Below are 17,030 nucleotides of genomic sequence, written 5' to 3' on the forward strand. Positions count from 1 at the left end.
TTAAGATTAAAATCATGTCTCTGTGAAATCTGTCAGGAAGCATGACCAGGAGGTTCAAAATTCCCCTTATACTGGATTTTCTGTGAAGGATAAGCACTACATTAATACACTGATCACATGATCAATCTAGAAATGTATCAAAACAAATAATGGAACGGGGTATCAGTCCAGGTCTTTGCTCCTGTTTTGATAGTAGTTGTCCAAAGCAACTGCGCTCTCTAAAAAAATATCAGGAGGTATAAACATTGAGGTAGGAGAAAATAACAGCTTTTATTTAGTCATTTTGTTTTTGCTTATCAGCCAATTTCAGGTATGGACAGTGAGGGATTCCTTTATAATGTACTTCACTTACAGCTGTATCGAAAAGTTTTCTGAAGTGAAAAAAAGCCTATTTTTCGTCTCAGCATTCCTGCTTAATTAATGATAACTAATGTAGCCATGTGTCCATTTTATTTCAAACCCACTAGCCTAGAACAAGCCTGAATGAATTAATGCTCCGATTGTTACTGCAGATATTCATCATCGACAAAACCTGTGATAGTACTCTAAGTCGGTCTGTAAAATTTTAAACCGTTGCATCCCTAGATCGAACTTTTACAAAAAAAAAAAATAGTGGTGAGTGTGGATGTGCTCTCTCCTGGTTAACACCCAAGTGTGTTCACATGTAAAGGGATAGCATTGCTCAATAATTCAGCCCTCTAATGAACGTTGAAAGCCAAACACAGGAGCCAAAACTGCGCTTATCTCCCTGTTATGGAGTGTGGTGCAGGCTTTGGTTTCCACTGTGGTTGTGGTTGATTGAGGGGTGCCATGCAAAATGCATGGATGTTATGAGAGTGTCTGATCCTCAGACTTTGACCCCTGACCTTAGAGCTCCCTACCAGGTCATGTCGAGTGCACACAAGTATTAAGATTTGGAGTAGTGAGCAAAACAAAACTGTCTACTGCAAAAGCGGTAAAGTTTTTTTTTCGTTGCGGTTTTATTTAGGGAAAAAAAAAACATAAATCCTAAAGCACATCAAAAACCGCACATCCGATTTGTATATATTTCATTTTTACATTCAAAATTTCTCCCACTGATTAAACATATTCACTGAGAAGAAACACCTACACACTTTTTTACTCACAGACTGTGATGTATGTAGTTATTCTTGTGCAAGTGGATGTGTGTATATATTTAGAACTACTCCAGACCATGTGCATGCAGAAACCCCTAGTGGTAGAGAAGTGTAATCGTAGGTAAAGGAATAACTGACAGTAATTTGCTGACCGTGTTGCTTGTAACTGACAGATGAAATGCGACATCAAATCCCATTAAGAAAGGACCTGGAATGATGCTTTTGCTTAAGGATTTGGCACGAGAATGTGCAGAGAATGTGTTTTTGAGGAAGCTCTTTTGCTGAGAGTGATGAGTGACTCATCAGTTTATTTCATTTGCTCAGTGCAGTTTGAGTTTATCTGCTATTTCCATACCCTTTTTTGAGGGGCCAATACATGCATATTGCACCAAGGTTTAGTCGTGTTCAATTCATTAAGCATTTGGGGACAAGTCTGCCATCTTTCAAACAACTGAGTTGAATGATGGCATATATTCATATGCAGACCTGAATATAGTTTCCAAAAATATATATATTTATATGAGATTACATTTTTTTAAATATTTATATGACATCAGTAGCTCAGTGGTTAAGGTGTTGGATTACTGAATAAAAGGTCAGGAGTTTAAACCCAGGTATTGCCAAGATGCCACTCTTGGGCCCTTGAGCAAGGCCCTTAACCCTTTGTGCTCCAGGGGCACTGCATCATGGCTGACCCGAGCTTCCGTGCAAGCTGGGATATGCAAAAGCATTTTTCACTGTGTTGTAATGTATGTGACAAATAAAGGCTATTCTATTAATTACATTAAATAAATATGGAAGTCTGTATTTATTTAATAAATCAATCCCCCTATCTGTTAAGAACTTTTCCTTATCTAAATTACTTTATAATTATTACCTTGTTTTGTGTGACTGATGTTTTCTTGTACAGGCATTGCATACAGGGTCTAATTCAGCCTTATGATTGGTTCGGTGATCACTAAAAAAAATGTGTAAATAAATTCAGTTTTTTTTCCCTGTGCTGTGCTTTAAGAACACATACAGTATATGGACCAAAGTTGGTAGACTCTATAAGATTGTATTTGCTAATTGAACATCCCATTCCACATTTAGTCCCCCAAATTTGGGGGAATTATAACTGGATTGTGGATTTATTGAATGTGCTCGACAAACAAGTCCAATCCATGTAGGCCGCACTTTACAACGTACAGGACTTAAAGGATCTGCTGCTAAGGCCTTAGCATAAGATACTATAGCACACCTATGGCATGCCTCAAACGGCTGTGCTGTTTTGTTTTGGACCTGCATAACACTGTGGGCAGGTGGTTTTTACAGTTCTGGTTGATCGGTGTAAACCAAGCATACATAAGCTGGTCCAACACATACTATTTATCTCTAGCAAACAACCTTGTTTGTTAATTATGCTACATAAAGTTAATTATTTTATATTACTCAGCAGCCATATTTGTAGATTTCTTAACTATTAAACAATGTTTTTTTAATCTATTATTGTGTGCAATGTTCCCTATTGGGTCATAAATGTGAGATTTACTATAAACGACTGCAGCCCAAAGCACTTTGACCCAGTTATGATGAATTATGACGGCTTTATTATTATGCATTGTTTCAAGGCGCATTTAAAGTATTGCTTTTCACCGTGCCTATATTGTTTAGCAAACACTATGACGTCCTACCTCGAACATGAGAGGCCCATTGTAATGTAGAGTGCATCGTTATGTTTCGCTGCCGTGCAAATGCAGCTTTCGCACACGACTTGCTATGCTTTTAAATAGTGAACCCGCTCGGTGTTAACTTACTGCTGGCCTTGAAATAGAAGCTCACCTGCAATGACGAGGAACCTGAGAAAGTAGAATTAAGTTCAGCCACTGCTTGGCTGAATTTGTAAAGTGTGTTTCACTCTCGATGCCACTCTACATCCTTCTGTAAATTTGTCACTTGTAGGGAAGAAGATGTGAAGATGTGGCCTTTGTGTTTGTCTTAGTAAAAGAGTGGTGGCCTATTTGCATACGAGTCTTTGTATAGTAGCTGTGGCATAAAGGTTACAACTACTATCATACAAAATCATTTAAAAAAATCTAATTTTTTTGTATGATTTACAAGCATTAGTATGCTCATATATATGTATATATATACACAATACACCCAATCACACATTTCTTACTTCAGCTCTGGTTAGGAAGGCACAACAATGCCTATACATCTTGAGGAGTATTAAGAAATCTCATCTGACCACAAGGATTCTAAAGAGTATTTACCACTGCATCATTGAGAGCATCCTGGCCAGCTCCATCACTCTATGGTACGGAGGCTCCATTGTGTAAGAGCAGAGCTCTGCAAAGGCTGGTCAAAATAGCATCACTGGCACCCAACTACCTGCCATTAAAGACCTTCACCACAGCAGATGTCTGCGCAAAGCTCACAACATCATCAAGGACTGTTCACATCCCAGTCAAACTATTTAACCTCCTTCCATCAAGAAGGAGATACAGGAGCATACGACCCAGAACCAGCAGGTTCAGGGACAGCTTTTTTCAATCCACCATCACCCTACTGAACTCTACACTACACTGTTAGATCACTGTATAATCACTGTATATAACTTCTGTACAGTTGTACATACAGTGTACATATTGTAATTTTTATACCCCTGAATCTTTACACATATTGTGCATTACATACATTTACACTATATTATTTATGTTTATCAATATCTAACGTACTGTACATAGTGCCTAATATTTCACATTTACATATATATATTTAGTGGACTTGTTTATCAGCTTTTGCACATTTTTTTAATGCCATAGCCTTACAACGTTCTACTTATTGGATCTTTACAACAGTGTCTGCACATTTTTTACTTCATAGCCCTATTACTATTTACATGTACTTTTCAACAATGTCTACACGTCTCTTCACTGCTATAGCCTTTATATCTGTATGTTTACATATATATATATATTTGCATGCTGTACATATACTTACATATTTATCTGCACTTGTCAATTTGCACAATTGCTACTATTTGCACTTCTGTTAGATGATAACCTGCATTTCGTTGCTGTGTACCTGTACTATGCAATGACAATAAAGTTCTATCTATCTATCTATCTATCTATCTATCTATCTATCTATCTATCTATCTATCTATCTATCTATCTATCTATCTATCTATCTATCTATCTATCTATCTATCTATCATACTGAACAGTATTGTAATAAACTGAAACGTAGATTGCATCAAATTCTCATGTATATTTACATCACATAATAATCGTAGACAGTATTTTCAGAAAGGGTTTACAGAGTTATTATTATTATTATTATTATTATTATCATTATGTACTCCTTTATGTGTTTTCTGTTGCTGTATTCTCACACGTAATCTTGTGTTTCCTCTGCAGGAAGCTGCACCAGCAGTTTGAGTCGTATAAGGACCAGGTGAAGAAGATGGCAGAGGAGTCTCAGGATGCCCCAGACCAAAAAGCCGAGGCTCCCATCTGCGGAATTTGCCACAAGACCAAGTTTGCTGATGGCTGCGGTCACCTCTGTTCATATTGCCAAACCAAGTTCTGTGCCCGCTGTGGGGGACGAGTTTCTCTCCGCTCCAACAAGGTACGAGATCGGATACAAACCTGTAAACGTAACAGATGTTCAGAAAAATTGTCCTAAAAGTTTTAACATACACAGTGCATTATTTTTTACTTCCTGTAACACACTATACAACACCATAATGATGGTAAGGTGTTATTGCTTAGTAAAAAGTTTATGTAAACATTACAAGATGTCAACAAGGTAAGGTGAATCTCCTCATAGGCTCAGGTTTAATTGTGTCACGCTAGCAGCCTGTCAAAATAAGCTTCCATGTTTGGATATTTCATTTCATTAAGTGGGATTTGTATCCATTTCTTAAACAAAATCTGGCACAGATTTTATAGGGCTGCCCAAATTAGAGTGTGCAATTGGTTTAATGGCCACCAGGGGGCCACAACTGTAAACAGAAGCAAAGTCTTAACAAATGTCTCTATAATTTTGCTATAGTAAATATTAAAATAGTGTACTATAGTCCATAGGATTGAATGCCTTAAAACACACAAACATATGTCCTAATGTTACTCATAATCCTTCCCGTTTTGTTTTCTCTCCTTTTCTCTCCCTTGTGGAAACTCAACAGGAGGACAAAGTGGTTAGCATATTTTTTCTTTCCCTTTCAGTACCACATTTGTTCCTGTCAGTAGATTGTGGCACATTAATATGAGATTCTATTTCCCAGGGTTTGGGCCATAGAGAGAGGTTTCATGGCTAATAATACAGACGGTGAATAAATATTGAATAGCATTATCTGATCCTCACTTGGACCACTGATTATTAATAGTTCCATTATATGGACAAAAACTAGCCCCTAAATTGCAAATAGTTAATTACTTACTTACCTTTATGAGGAATGTCGAATTTTAGCCAGAGACCTTCTCGATGTTCCATACGCCTCATTGCTTTATTTCCATATCAGATTCATTCAGTTGTTGTGCTCACAAACAGCATCTTGACTTCCATGTAATGATCTTAAAATGAGATAAATAATTTCCTCTCTGTTTAAGACTGAATGTTATTATGAATTTGTGCAATGAATAATAAAAGCGTTCAGTGTAGATGTAATCATAACGCTCATATTAGCATTAGTAAGTCAGGTTGGCCTTTACTTGTTGTTACTGGTTAAAACTGATTAGGTTGTATTTATCTCAAGCTCCATTCATGACTAATGTTTGTGATGATTGGTAGAGTATTTGTGATTAGATAAAGATCAGTTTTGCAGTTTCAATTTAGAAATGTGTGTTGTTGCTAGTTTGGCTTCTGTTTATCTTGTGGTAACTGAGCTAGCATGAGGCATCTGTCATGTTAGCTTTAGTATAAGTTGATAATTGAGGAGTGTTGTGCTTTATACAGATTATTAGAGTTAATATGATTAAGACTAATTGAACTTGTTTAATGTTTGCTACATTACCCTATGTTTCACTATTTTGCATTTATTTACAGTAGTGAGACTCCATCATATTACCGCCAATGCAGGTTTATTTTATTTATATGATCATATTATAGCATATTCAGTGAAGATTTTTTGATTAGTGAATTACAACCAATTTGATAAATCCTTGATCTCACCCAGGATTAAGGGCTGCTAATGTGTCTGTTAGCTGTTCATTATTTGTTCAGATGCTAATCATGGGTTTGCTGTTGTTGCTCCTGCTCTTGTTCTCAAGTATCTCGAGAGTCAAAGTAGCTGCATGTGTGAGTGTAAGTGTGTGTGTTTGTTGAATCGACGAATATGCTTAGCGATACAGGTCATGAACCGGCCTCTTGGATGACATTCTATGTCTATTCAGCTCAGTTTCCACTTGACACAATGTCATAACAGACATCTAAATAGAAAGAAAGAAAAGAACAAAGATGAATGCATGAGATAAATAGCTTGAGGTATGTAAAAAATAAAGGCAAATTTTTTTGCTTCATTCGTTAAATTTACATTTTTACTTAATTTATTTTTTATATCACACTTACAATGTGATGTTTATATCAGTTTTTTTTTGTTTTACCTCCAAAATGAATCTTTCTTCTACCATGGCATTTTCTATATCTATTGTAATAAACAGTATTCTAAAACAGGATTAGTGACACATCCTTTAGTCGCTAACTACCTGAAAACTTTTAACACGCCACACAAAGGCATCTGATTTTCGGAATGTCCATGATGTGAACTATTACCTGAGCATCTTTGAAGCCTCGCCTGTCAGTACCCTTCGTACTGGGGGATTGTTTGCTGTACAAGTATTTTGGTCTAGTGTTTAATAAATGCGCCACTTTCAGACATGCTAATCTTTCTGGTGTACTACTTAACTTTGAAGTGTACAGTTTCAGTCTCAAAGTTAGAGATGCTCACACACAGACGTGGCTTCATGTTGTTTCCCCGGGCTCAGCTTCAGCTTGTTAACGTATTCCCCGGGCGCCATGTTCGACAGCTAAGCTTGCTGCACTAGACACCTGTAAATATTGATGCCGTCTCGGACAACAGGATCTCTTTCACCACTGCCGTTGCTGTCTGGTGAGGGGAAGGTGGGGGGTGGACAGAAAAAGCTAATGGGATAATGAGGGAAAAGAACAGGTTTCAGCACTATGCTTTTCACTGACAGTAAAAAAGAATTTTCCCACAAAAGCAGCAGTAACTATTGTTAGACAACAAGTTGCACAGTCGAACAAAAGATTTTACAATCCAGTTCTAGTTATTAACCCATCTGATTTCTATTGGCCCAATAGAAAGGACTGAAAATTCACTTGTCGAAGGTAACTTAGATGTCTCCTGTAATGTCATAGCGTCATAGCTTAAATTGTTAATACGATCTGAAGGTGCCTTATGTGGTCATTTAAGACCCTTAAACATTAAAGTTGCTGAATTTAGTGAAAATCACAACTGTGGCAAAAAGTAAATTATAAATGATTTTACCATGAATCAATAATTCTAATGTGTGTGTTTATTGCTACAGTTAGCAGCAGAGGCTTACCACCAATAATACTTTATCATAACAGTAAGGTGATGCTAATTATGTATGCGTTACTTCACTGCTATAGCATAACAGTGGATTATAGTATTTCAGGTTATTTATAATCTTATTATAGAATGACAGAACAAAGTTAATGTTGCAGGGGACAAAACATTATGTGGAAAATAAAACTGACAGTATCTTGTATGTAAGGCAGGTTTTTTTTTTGTGTTTGAATTTGTACTTCAATTACAAGGCGTCTGGATGTTGTGCTGGATATATTAAAGTATATTAGATTAAACTTAATTGTTATTGTGTAGAGTACAAGTGCAGGGCCAGTTAGCATTTAACCAGAAGTGCAAATAAATAAATAAAATAAATATATACAGTACATATGTATATATTTATGTTAGCATTAAACCAGAAGTGCAAATGAATAAATAAAATAAAAATATACATATGTATATAGAATAACATATTATAGGAGTGCAAAGTATGAGGTACAGGTGCAGAGACTAGCTTAGTGCTGTTGTCTATAATTATGGTAAAAGGAGCAATATTTATTACAAATAATGCAGTACAAGGTACAAATCTGAAGTTTAACCCAGAAGGGCATTATTCAAAATTAAATACAGTGGTCCCCCAGAACACACCACTATGGTACCTTAATGAATTCATCTAGAATTTATGTCACTTTATTACAATAATTTTTTTTATTTTATTATTATGACATTTTTTTAAAAACATAGTTTAAAATGGTATTCCCAACGTTCCTGAACATTCGGTACTGCTGTGGATTCCAGTGAATTTTTAGATAATCCACAACTTGCTGTTAGTTAGGGTGCAAATGAGAACACGCAAACTTTCTGAACCGTGAATTATGTGGTGTAGACTGTATGTGTATATATAATGACCAGTGACCATAAAGTGCAAAAAGGCAACATGAGGTAGAATGTTGTCATTTGTGCAACAGTAACAGGCATAAACCCATGTCATTATTAGGGCATTTAAGGGGCATCATAGGAAACAATGCAAGTGTTCAGTGGTGACACCCAACCCCTGTATTTTGCTTGATTTTCACCAGGGATTCCACATAAATGCAGAGTTGAAATTCCACCGAATAAAAATCATTGTGAGCAGATTGTGTTTCGGCTGATGTTTGTAGTATGGCATTTGGAAGCAGAAGCTATAGCTACAGCACCACGACTACCATCATGTAAATCGTTTTTAGCATTGAAGAGTGAGGTTGTTAGAAGCATCTAGCATCCATAGCACAGACAGCAGTGGTGAATTTATGTCTACCATCTTCAAATGTTGTGTTCATTTCCAATTTCGTATTTAATCTATTGGATTAATGACTGTTTTTGAACAGTTGCAATGCAGGACTTACAACCACTCAAGTCAAGTCAAGTCAAGTTTATTTCTATAGCGCTTTTCACAACAGACATTGTCTCAAAGCAGCTTAACAGAAATCAACAGTTAAGGTGAATAGTGTGTATTTATCCCTGATGAGCAGCCATGGCAACTGTGGCAAGAAAAAACTCCCTTAGATGTTATGAGGAAGAAACCTTGAGAGGAACCAGACTCAAAAGGGGAACCCATCCTCATTTGGGTGATATCAACTGACCACTAAATAATTAAATTTAATTTGCTTTGGCAACCTATCATATTGTTTGCATCGAGACATTTTATACATTTTTCCACATTAATGGCTCAATTAATGCCAGACTTTTTTGTGTCCATAAAAGTCATTTTTGTCTGTTTTACAGAAAGCCACATACTTGAATGTGCATTTTCAGATCTTAGCTTCACTGTGACTCCAACTCCCAGCAGCCAATACTGTGTGCAAACATAAAAAAAACTCACACACTCTCCCTTTCACAGTCATGCAGCGACTGATTGAGCACACCAGTGTTCCATTTCACCCGTTTCACACACAGATACACACACACACACACACACACACACACACACACACACACACACACACACACACACACACACACACACACACACATTTTAAAAATAGACTTATAGTTTCTTAATATAAAGCTTTTTTACATTGCCTTTTTGAGAAATATATTTCTTTCTCTTTTTTCTTGCCAACATCCTGTCTAGTCTGTATAATGACTATGCTCTTGTTCCATTATTTAGATTTATCTGACCGATTTATTTATTTTTTAGAGCAGCAAATTTGCAATTGCATCTGTCAGTGCTCTTCTTCTTCTTCTTCTTCTTCTTCTTCTTCTTCTTGTTCTTCTTCTTCTTCTTCTTCTTCTTCTTCTTCTTCTTCTTCTTCTTGTTCTTCTTCTTCTTCTTCTTCTTCTTCTTCTTCTTCTTCTTCCCCTTCTCCTTCTTCTTTTTCTTCTTCCTTTTTTAAGTCCTCCTGCACTATAATGCACATTGAGCAGCAAAGGCCTGATTGCCCCCATGCTCTTCTTACACATGACTTTTAACTGTCCACATTAAAATCCACTTTAAATGTTGCAAATTCTTCTGTTTTAGGCAGAGTACAATTTTTTCTTGGGATAATATGGGTGTGCTGAAAATTTCTGTGTTCTGTAAATAAGTATTGCTCATGATGATATTTGTCATATTATACTAAATAAAATGGATTTAAATGGTAAAAAAAACAACAACAACAACATGATCCTTAAATATAAATGTGGCTTGACTATGCTTTACTGGCTTGACTATACAGTTTTTATAAATAAAAACCAAGGAGAATGTAACAAGAAGGACATTTCTGAAAGTGTAATTCCCTAATAGCTCTGTAAATATATAAATATAATACCGAGTAAGAAATAAAAAAGTGTTGTAAATATTAAAAAAATAATCCGAACGTAAATGTTTAAAAAATTATAAGACTTCCTGTCGAAGAGACAAAACCTATAGCTATAACTCTCCATCCGTAAGTTTTATTGGAGCTCCTCTGTGGACTTTTAACCCTCTCCCATAGCAACAAATTGTTCGGGATGCACCGTACAGACACTGCTCATAAAAACAACATTTCAGTTATTGTGTGTGTGTGTGTGTGTGTGTGTGTGTGTGTGTGTGTGTGTGTGTGTGTCTGTGAGTAAGTATATAACTAATTAAATACTGTCTGAAAGAAGCGGTAAACAGTTGTTCAGTCCTCATGAAAGAAAGATACCAAAATGAAAGCAGCTTTTGAGTTATTTTATTGTTCTGAGTTTGGTGCAGGTCAGTAAGAAGTGGGCCATATGATACCTATGAGATCTCACTCAGCGCTGCATCAATATTTCACTACATCTTTGCCGTTCGCTCTTCTGCTGCATGCTGTCTGGTCATACTAGATGACGTTCATCATCTCATCATTATCTCTACAGCAATTTTGGTTGCAAACCAACATATTTGTGAAATATCTAATAAGGTATGTTTACATTTTCAGCCCATTTCGAGATCGACTTACAATGATCCCATTTTATACAACTAAGCAGTTGAAGGTTGCTTAAAGGCCCCAAGTTTGCTGGTGTTAGAATTTGAACTCATGACTTTCTGATCAGATGCACAACGTCTTAATCACTGAGCTACCACTTCCCTGTTGGACTTCTGGAGTTTGGTGTATTTGATAGCTTATTTTTAATTAATGATATATTTTCATTAGTCTATTGTATAAATACTGTTCTATTCTTTTTTACATTTGGTATCTAATGAAGTAAATTTATACAGAAATTTGAGAGAAAGGATTCACTTTTCTTTGAGTGCACAAGTGCAATGTGTATGTTTGTCCACAAGAGGTCACTAGATGAATGAAAAATGCAGATGGATGTTGGTCTGTTCAAACCGGGCATGAAGCACTTTAAGAAACTGCTGACCAACATTCAATGAAACAAATGTACCAATTTACATTAACTATAGATTAATGCCTGTCATTTCTCTGGTCAGTGATGGCCCAGGCAAAGCAGGATGAAAACTTGGACCGTTCATATAAGTGACTAAAAACCAGCGGTTGAGTAATTTCAGTGACCTTCAGTACACAGAAGTCAGCATGGTGTAAAATGTGGTGGTCAACAACAGCTGTCAAGCAGCTTGTTTCTGCATCATCGGCGACATCAACTATTAATGTGGCACACAAGGGTTTTTTTCCTTCCGAAAGGTTCCTGTAAAGAGAGAGTGAGCGAGAGAGAGTGTGAGTGTGTGTCTAGCTTTCCATTATAGCAGTCTATTTTTGGAATCAGGTTCACTGACTATGAAATGTGCAAACTCAGGAAGAGGTAGTTGTGCAATAGCGGAAGGGAGGAGACGGGGGAACTGAAGAGGAGAGAAAAGATGAATTAGAATGAGCCATGCTGGCCGAACAACATGATCTTACATGGAACTGGATTTAATATTATTCTCATTCATTCCTTTAATCATTCATTCATTCCTTCATTCATTTATTTTTCAGTAAGCAGTAACTGTATTCAGCTCAGGGTCATAGTTGGTCCAGAGGAATGCTAGATGTAGATGTGAGGTAGGAATACATCCTGGATGAGATGCCAGTTCATCACACGCCCTAATACACACACATTCATCCCTAGGGACACTTCAACATAGTAAATGTGTCTATCGGGATGGTTTCCACTGGTAGAGGTAGAAGCAAACTGGAGAACATGGAGGAAACCGAAACAGCATGGAACCCGAGCAGGATCATGGAACGGTACAGCAGACTCTGGAGCAGTGAGGCAGCAAATATATGTACAAAGTTTGCATGCAAATGTAACAGCAATCGCATTTTTTGGCAGATGACTGTGAGCCAAAATATTTGTCTTATCACAACACACATTTTTGGCTTTTAAGGCTAAATGTCCTTCTCCCTTTTCTCATCATCCTTCTCACCTGCAGATAAACACATGATACATTATATACAGAAGCAGAGGTCATTAGATTCATCGGTTTTGCCGATTAATCGTCAACGATAGTTGATTAATGGAACTATCGGCTATTGGCAAATATCCATACCAATCATTTTTCTGGCTTGCTGGACTGGTTGAGAAGGTCTGCTGTATTATGAGAGCAGCCTCTAGAGGAGAATTACTGACACCATGTGCTGTTTGTTTTTACACAAGTGTGCGCTGCATAGAGAGCGCTATATTTTATCTATAATTTATTCATTATGTAATTATATTTATTCATTAATGTAGTCATATTCATTTTATTTAGCACATTTTTATAATTAATAATTTATATTTATCACAGAAGCCTGACAACGTCCTGACTAATCGTATCACAGACTTGCAGCGATAAAATAACGATCTTGTTTATAACTAAATATGCACTAGAATACTTATCACTGCGGTAAAAGGTTAAAGGTCCTTTAAGGTCGGGGTTTTTTTCACCGTATATTGTCATGCATATTCCTATGCTTAGCTCTGGAAGCGATGCCATGACTGAAGAATGCTAATGTAGCATTAGATATTCATCACTGGGCTTAAAGAGCGTCCCCAGCCCTGTCTGGACTTCCTGGGCATGTTTAATTACCCCTGGAAGATAATGACTGAGAGATGCACCAATCTAAGGCTAATCAAGCCTTGGTAAATAGGTCAGAGCTGATGTCCAAGCTCATGGCAGGAGCTGAAAAAACAAGGCTACGTCTAGGACATAGTGGAGAGATCGGGCTAATGAAATCTAAAGGCGCTAGTGTGCCAGTCGTAGTACACGGTTTTGCTGTCAGTTTAAAGGAATGACCTTGCATTGGTCTTTTAAAATACAGAGGAGGCTACCAGCCTGGTACCACTTAATTTGTTTTTGGTATTTGTTTAGTTATATGCTAACATTTCCATTTCAACATTGAGTGATTCTGATAGCAGGGAAACTCGATGACAGGGATGCTCTATTTTAATGTTTGAAGGTCCAGTTACATAAAATCTTTCTGTCTTTTTTCTTACTGGCACATGTTGCCATATTTGAAAGAACTAAAAAGGCCACCCAGACCCATATTTGACTTCACTCATTGTTAGCAACTTGATACACATTCATTGTTAGCATTTCAGAGTGAAGTACTCATCTGCTCTTCTTCAAAAGAAGTCTCCTGGTGTCTCTCACGTTGGCCCGACTGGACTATTTTTTGCCAAAATGATAGGAACAGACTGCTGTACCATATGCCACTGTACTCTCTCTCTTTCTCTTTTTCTCTTTCTCTCTCTCTCTCTCTCTCTCTCTCTCTCTCTCTCTAAGGGATAGAATAGAAAACTAGGTACTCATTATATTTCTTTTAAATTGATTATAAGGACGTTTACATTCTGTCACTCCGTATGAAAGTTTACACGGAAGAACTAAAAGGCGATGTTAGCCCATAATGTTAATACTGTATTACAAATGTAGTAGATTGTAGCGACGTTTTTTATATTCAGTGCACATTTTTCCACTCATCTGAATTTTAAACATAATTCATTTATTTTATTGATTTTACAATCACATGATTATTTTCAAATGGGATTTTCTCCGTTTATTTTTAATGGGATTTGTACACAATTTATTTACATTCACGTGATTTTTCACGTCGAATTTGTTTAATTTCTGCGGCGATTTTCAAAAAATTCATTTCTTCACTTTTAAATTTGAGACGATTCATTTTTTCAATGTGATTTGTCTTTTTTCAGATTGGGATTTCACACACTTTTTTAAATTTTTTATTTTATACAGTTCTTTATTTCCTATGTGATTTTTACACTGTTCCATTGTTCTAATGTGATTTTTACATGTGAACTTTTTCCTTTTCAAATGTAGATTGGCTTCATTTTGAAATGTATCCATTATTTTATTTGCATCCCACATGGACAGATATTAATCCACATATGCAGCTTTCTAGCTGAACCTGGTGAACTGCACCTTCACAAAACCTTTAAATACCTACTTGCTTTTTCTTCACTCAGTGTAATGAGGGCTTTATTAGAGGAAATAGAACCTCTAAATGTTTTCCTCAGTCATTATCTTCAGCGATTGCTCCTGTTGTCATTTGCTCACACTTTAGGGGTTATCTTTTCATTTCCAAACATTTGACCCACAGTTCATGATTTCGTAGCATTCATACACTCATGCCGACTCCACCACTTTTGTTTCCTTATTTTCCTGACAGCTAATTGTGGTACTTAAGCGCTAATGATGCTTATTCCTGAAAAAAAAAACTGTGTTAATCCTGACATATTGGCTTTGGTCTTAGTTTTGAATTTTGCACTGTAAGACTGATGAACTGTTTCTCCCACAACAGCACTCCCAGTCTTATCCTCATTTTCAGTAAATAGAGGCCCATTGTACAAAATCCATGATTAGCACAGAGTAGCTAGCTGCAATGTACACACAGGTTCAAGAGTGCAATAGGACTGAGCTTATTGGCTAATCAGCAGTTGTGCAGTCCCACAGCATTTAACACCTAATTACATTTCATGGCTCTGCACTCTATAGCACTAATGTAGTGAAGACTAATGTAATATCCTTGGCTAATCTTTTTTTATTTTTTTATTTTTATTTGCTTTCTCTTGATCAGGTAATGTGGGTTTGCAACTTGTGCCGAAAACAACAGGAAATCCTCACAAAATCTGGAGCCTGGTTCTACAGCGGGTCAGGCTCCGCAATGCCTCCAGGGGTCATGCGCAGGCGCCATGAGGAGGCCCCTCAGGAGAAGAAAGCCAAACTGCACGAGGCTCCATTATTGTATCAGAGCACCACAGTGGAGCGCAGCAGAGCCCCCAATCTCCTTCGTCAACACTCTCTAGACCCCAGCAGGTAAGGGCGATATTGGCACTGGGCATTTGCAATACCCTCACTTATCTCTACTTATTAACTGGCTCTTGAAAGCTAAGAAAGAATAAATCCAAGTTGTCGGTAGTTCAGTTGGTTTTCCTTGGTGGTGCTTTAAATAGTAAAGTGCATCAAAGATCTTATGTCTGTGGTTGAATGCTTGCATTTGAATTGCCATACCAGGCCACCACTACTTAACCCCATAGCTGCTCAGTTGTATGAATGAGATAAATGTAAGTCACTCTGATTAAGGGTGTCTGCCAAATGCTGTAAATGGATTAGTCGAAGTATCTAGGTTTTGCATTTACGAGTGGTTTTCGATGGGTACTATGAGAAAAACCTATGTGAAATCACAGATACCTGTTAAACATATTTTACCAGCTTATGTTGGTTTTTCAAAATGTTTATTATATTTATGTGTGTAATCGCAATAGCTGCAGACACTGCATGTTTAAACATGACAGCATCAACTGGGTAGAGCGAATAATAGGATTTAAAACTGATCGGTCGTTAATAAATTTTTTTATTAAGGACGCTTGTTTAGGATTTTACGATTGAAGGCCAAAATAAAAGGCATGAGTATCGGTTAAACATTACTGACTAGCTCCACTCTATGCCAGTAGATATAATGTCACTGCTTGCAGAACTGCTTGCAGAGATTCCTTCTATAATTTTGTTAACTAAAATAATGTGACTACATACAACTACTTGATAAATTTGTTCTCAGCCACTGAAATGATGTAACTGCAAGGCAAAGAATTTGTCCTTAACTTGAACATATTTTGATCCAACGATGCAGAGCTCGTTTTTGTCCTGTTTGAGATAAGATAAAGCCACCTAGGATTTTTTTCTAATGAAGGTCTGGAAGTGAAACGCATGCATCACTGAGGTAGCTTATATGATCCTGTGTCAGCGGCAATGAAGCAAACTATATTAAAGACTGGAAATGCACGAGCTCGTGCTTGAGATGGAAAACGCTTCGAGGTATTTGGAACTAGCGAAATGCAGTTTGTCAGTTAGGTGGATGCATTACTAAACCGAGCTATGTGAAAATGTGTATGGTTCAAATGAGCTGTCATGAAAAGAGCAGAAAAGTGAACAGAAATTCAGTAGGTTTGCATAATTATTGTCTGGTGGAAAATATGCTCTGTGCAAAACCAGTTGCTGTTTTTTATATATAATGTGAAATAGTACAAAAGATTTAGAATGACCATGTTACGTTTTCTTTCGTGCACGTGTCTTCTGTGTGCTTAGAAAGTGATGTGCACATGATTGTTAATGCACTGGTGCTTGCTTTTTTTGGACGAGGAAGCGGATTAAAGGAGGACTAGAATCTGACATTTAGCTCCCAATTTTGCTGAGAAAGGACATGAAAGCCATGTTTGTGACAAACTTATTTTTTGTCCTCCAGTGGGCTTGAATATTCAAAAGCTCTAAAGAGATCCTAGCATGTGTTCTGCATTCAGTTTATTGAAGTGTATGAGAACAGTGGTGAAAAGGTTTTTAATATGAGCAGAAGGACATCATTCGGAAGCGATCAAATTTCTGGGCATAAATAACCTGCCAGCAATTATAATCGATTGCCTGTGATATACACAATGGGGTTTTGGTATTATGTGTCCATGGTTGTAATACGGTA

At 36.9% G+C, this 17,030-nt stretch overlaps 1 protein-coding gene across 9 annotated transcripts in view; it reads left to right on the forward strand.

The window, feature by feature from the left end:
• The window catches only part of rims2a (regulating synaptic membrane exocytosis 2a), a 183,131-nt gene that overhangs the window by 25,716 nt on the left and 140,385 nt on the right, over positions 1–17,030 (forward strand). For 6 of the 9 annotated variants that reach the window (XM_083529819.1, XM_083529828.1, XM_083529830.1 and 3 more), the window contains 2 exons: positions 4,523–4,733; positions 15,138–15,376. In XM_083529819.1, coding sequence (XP_083385945.1) covers positions 4,523–4,733; positions 15,138–15,376 — 450 coding nt within the window. Of the gene's footprint in view, positions 1–4,522; positions 4,734–5,298; positions 5,305–15,137; positions 15,377–17,030 lie in introns of those variants that run through there. The other 3 variants (XM_083529820.1, XM_083529832.1, XM_083529814.1) reach the window with 1 other exon arrangement.

This window comes from Silurus aristotelis (genome assembly GCF_946808225.1).
Source record: "Silurus aristotelis genome assembly, chromosome: 25".
NCBI lineage: Eukaryota > Metazoa > Chordata > Actinopteri > Siluriformes > Siluridae > Silurus > Silurus aristotelis.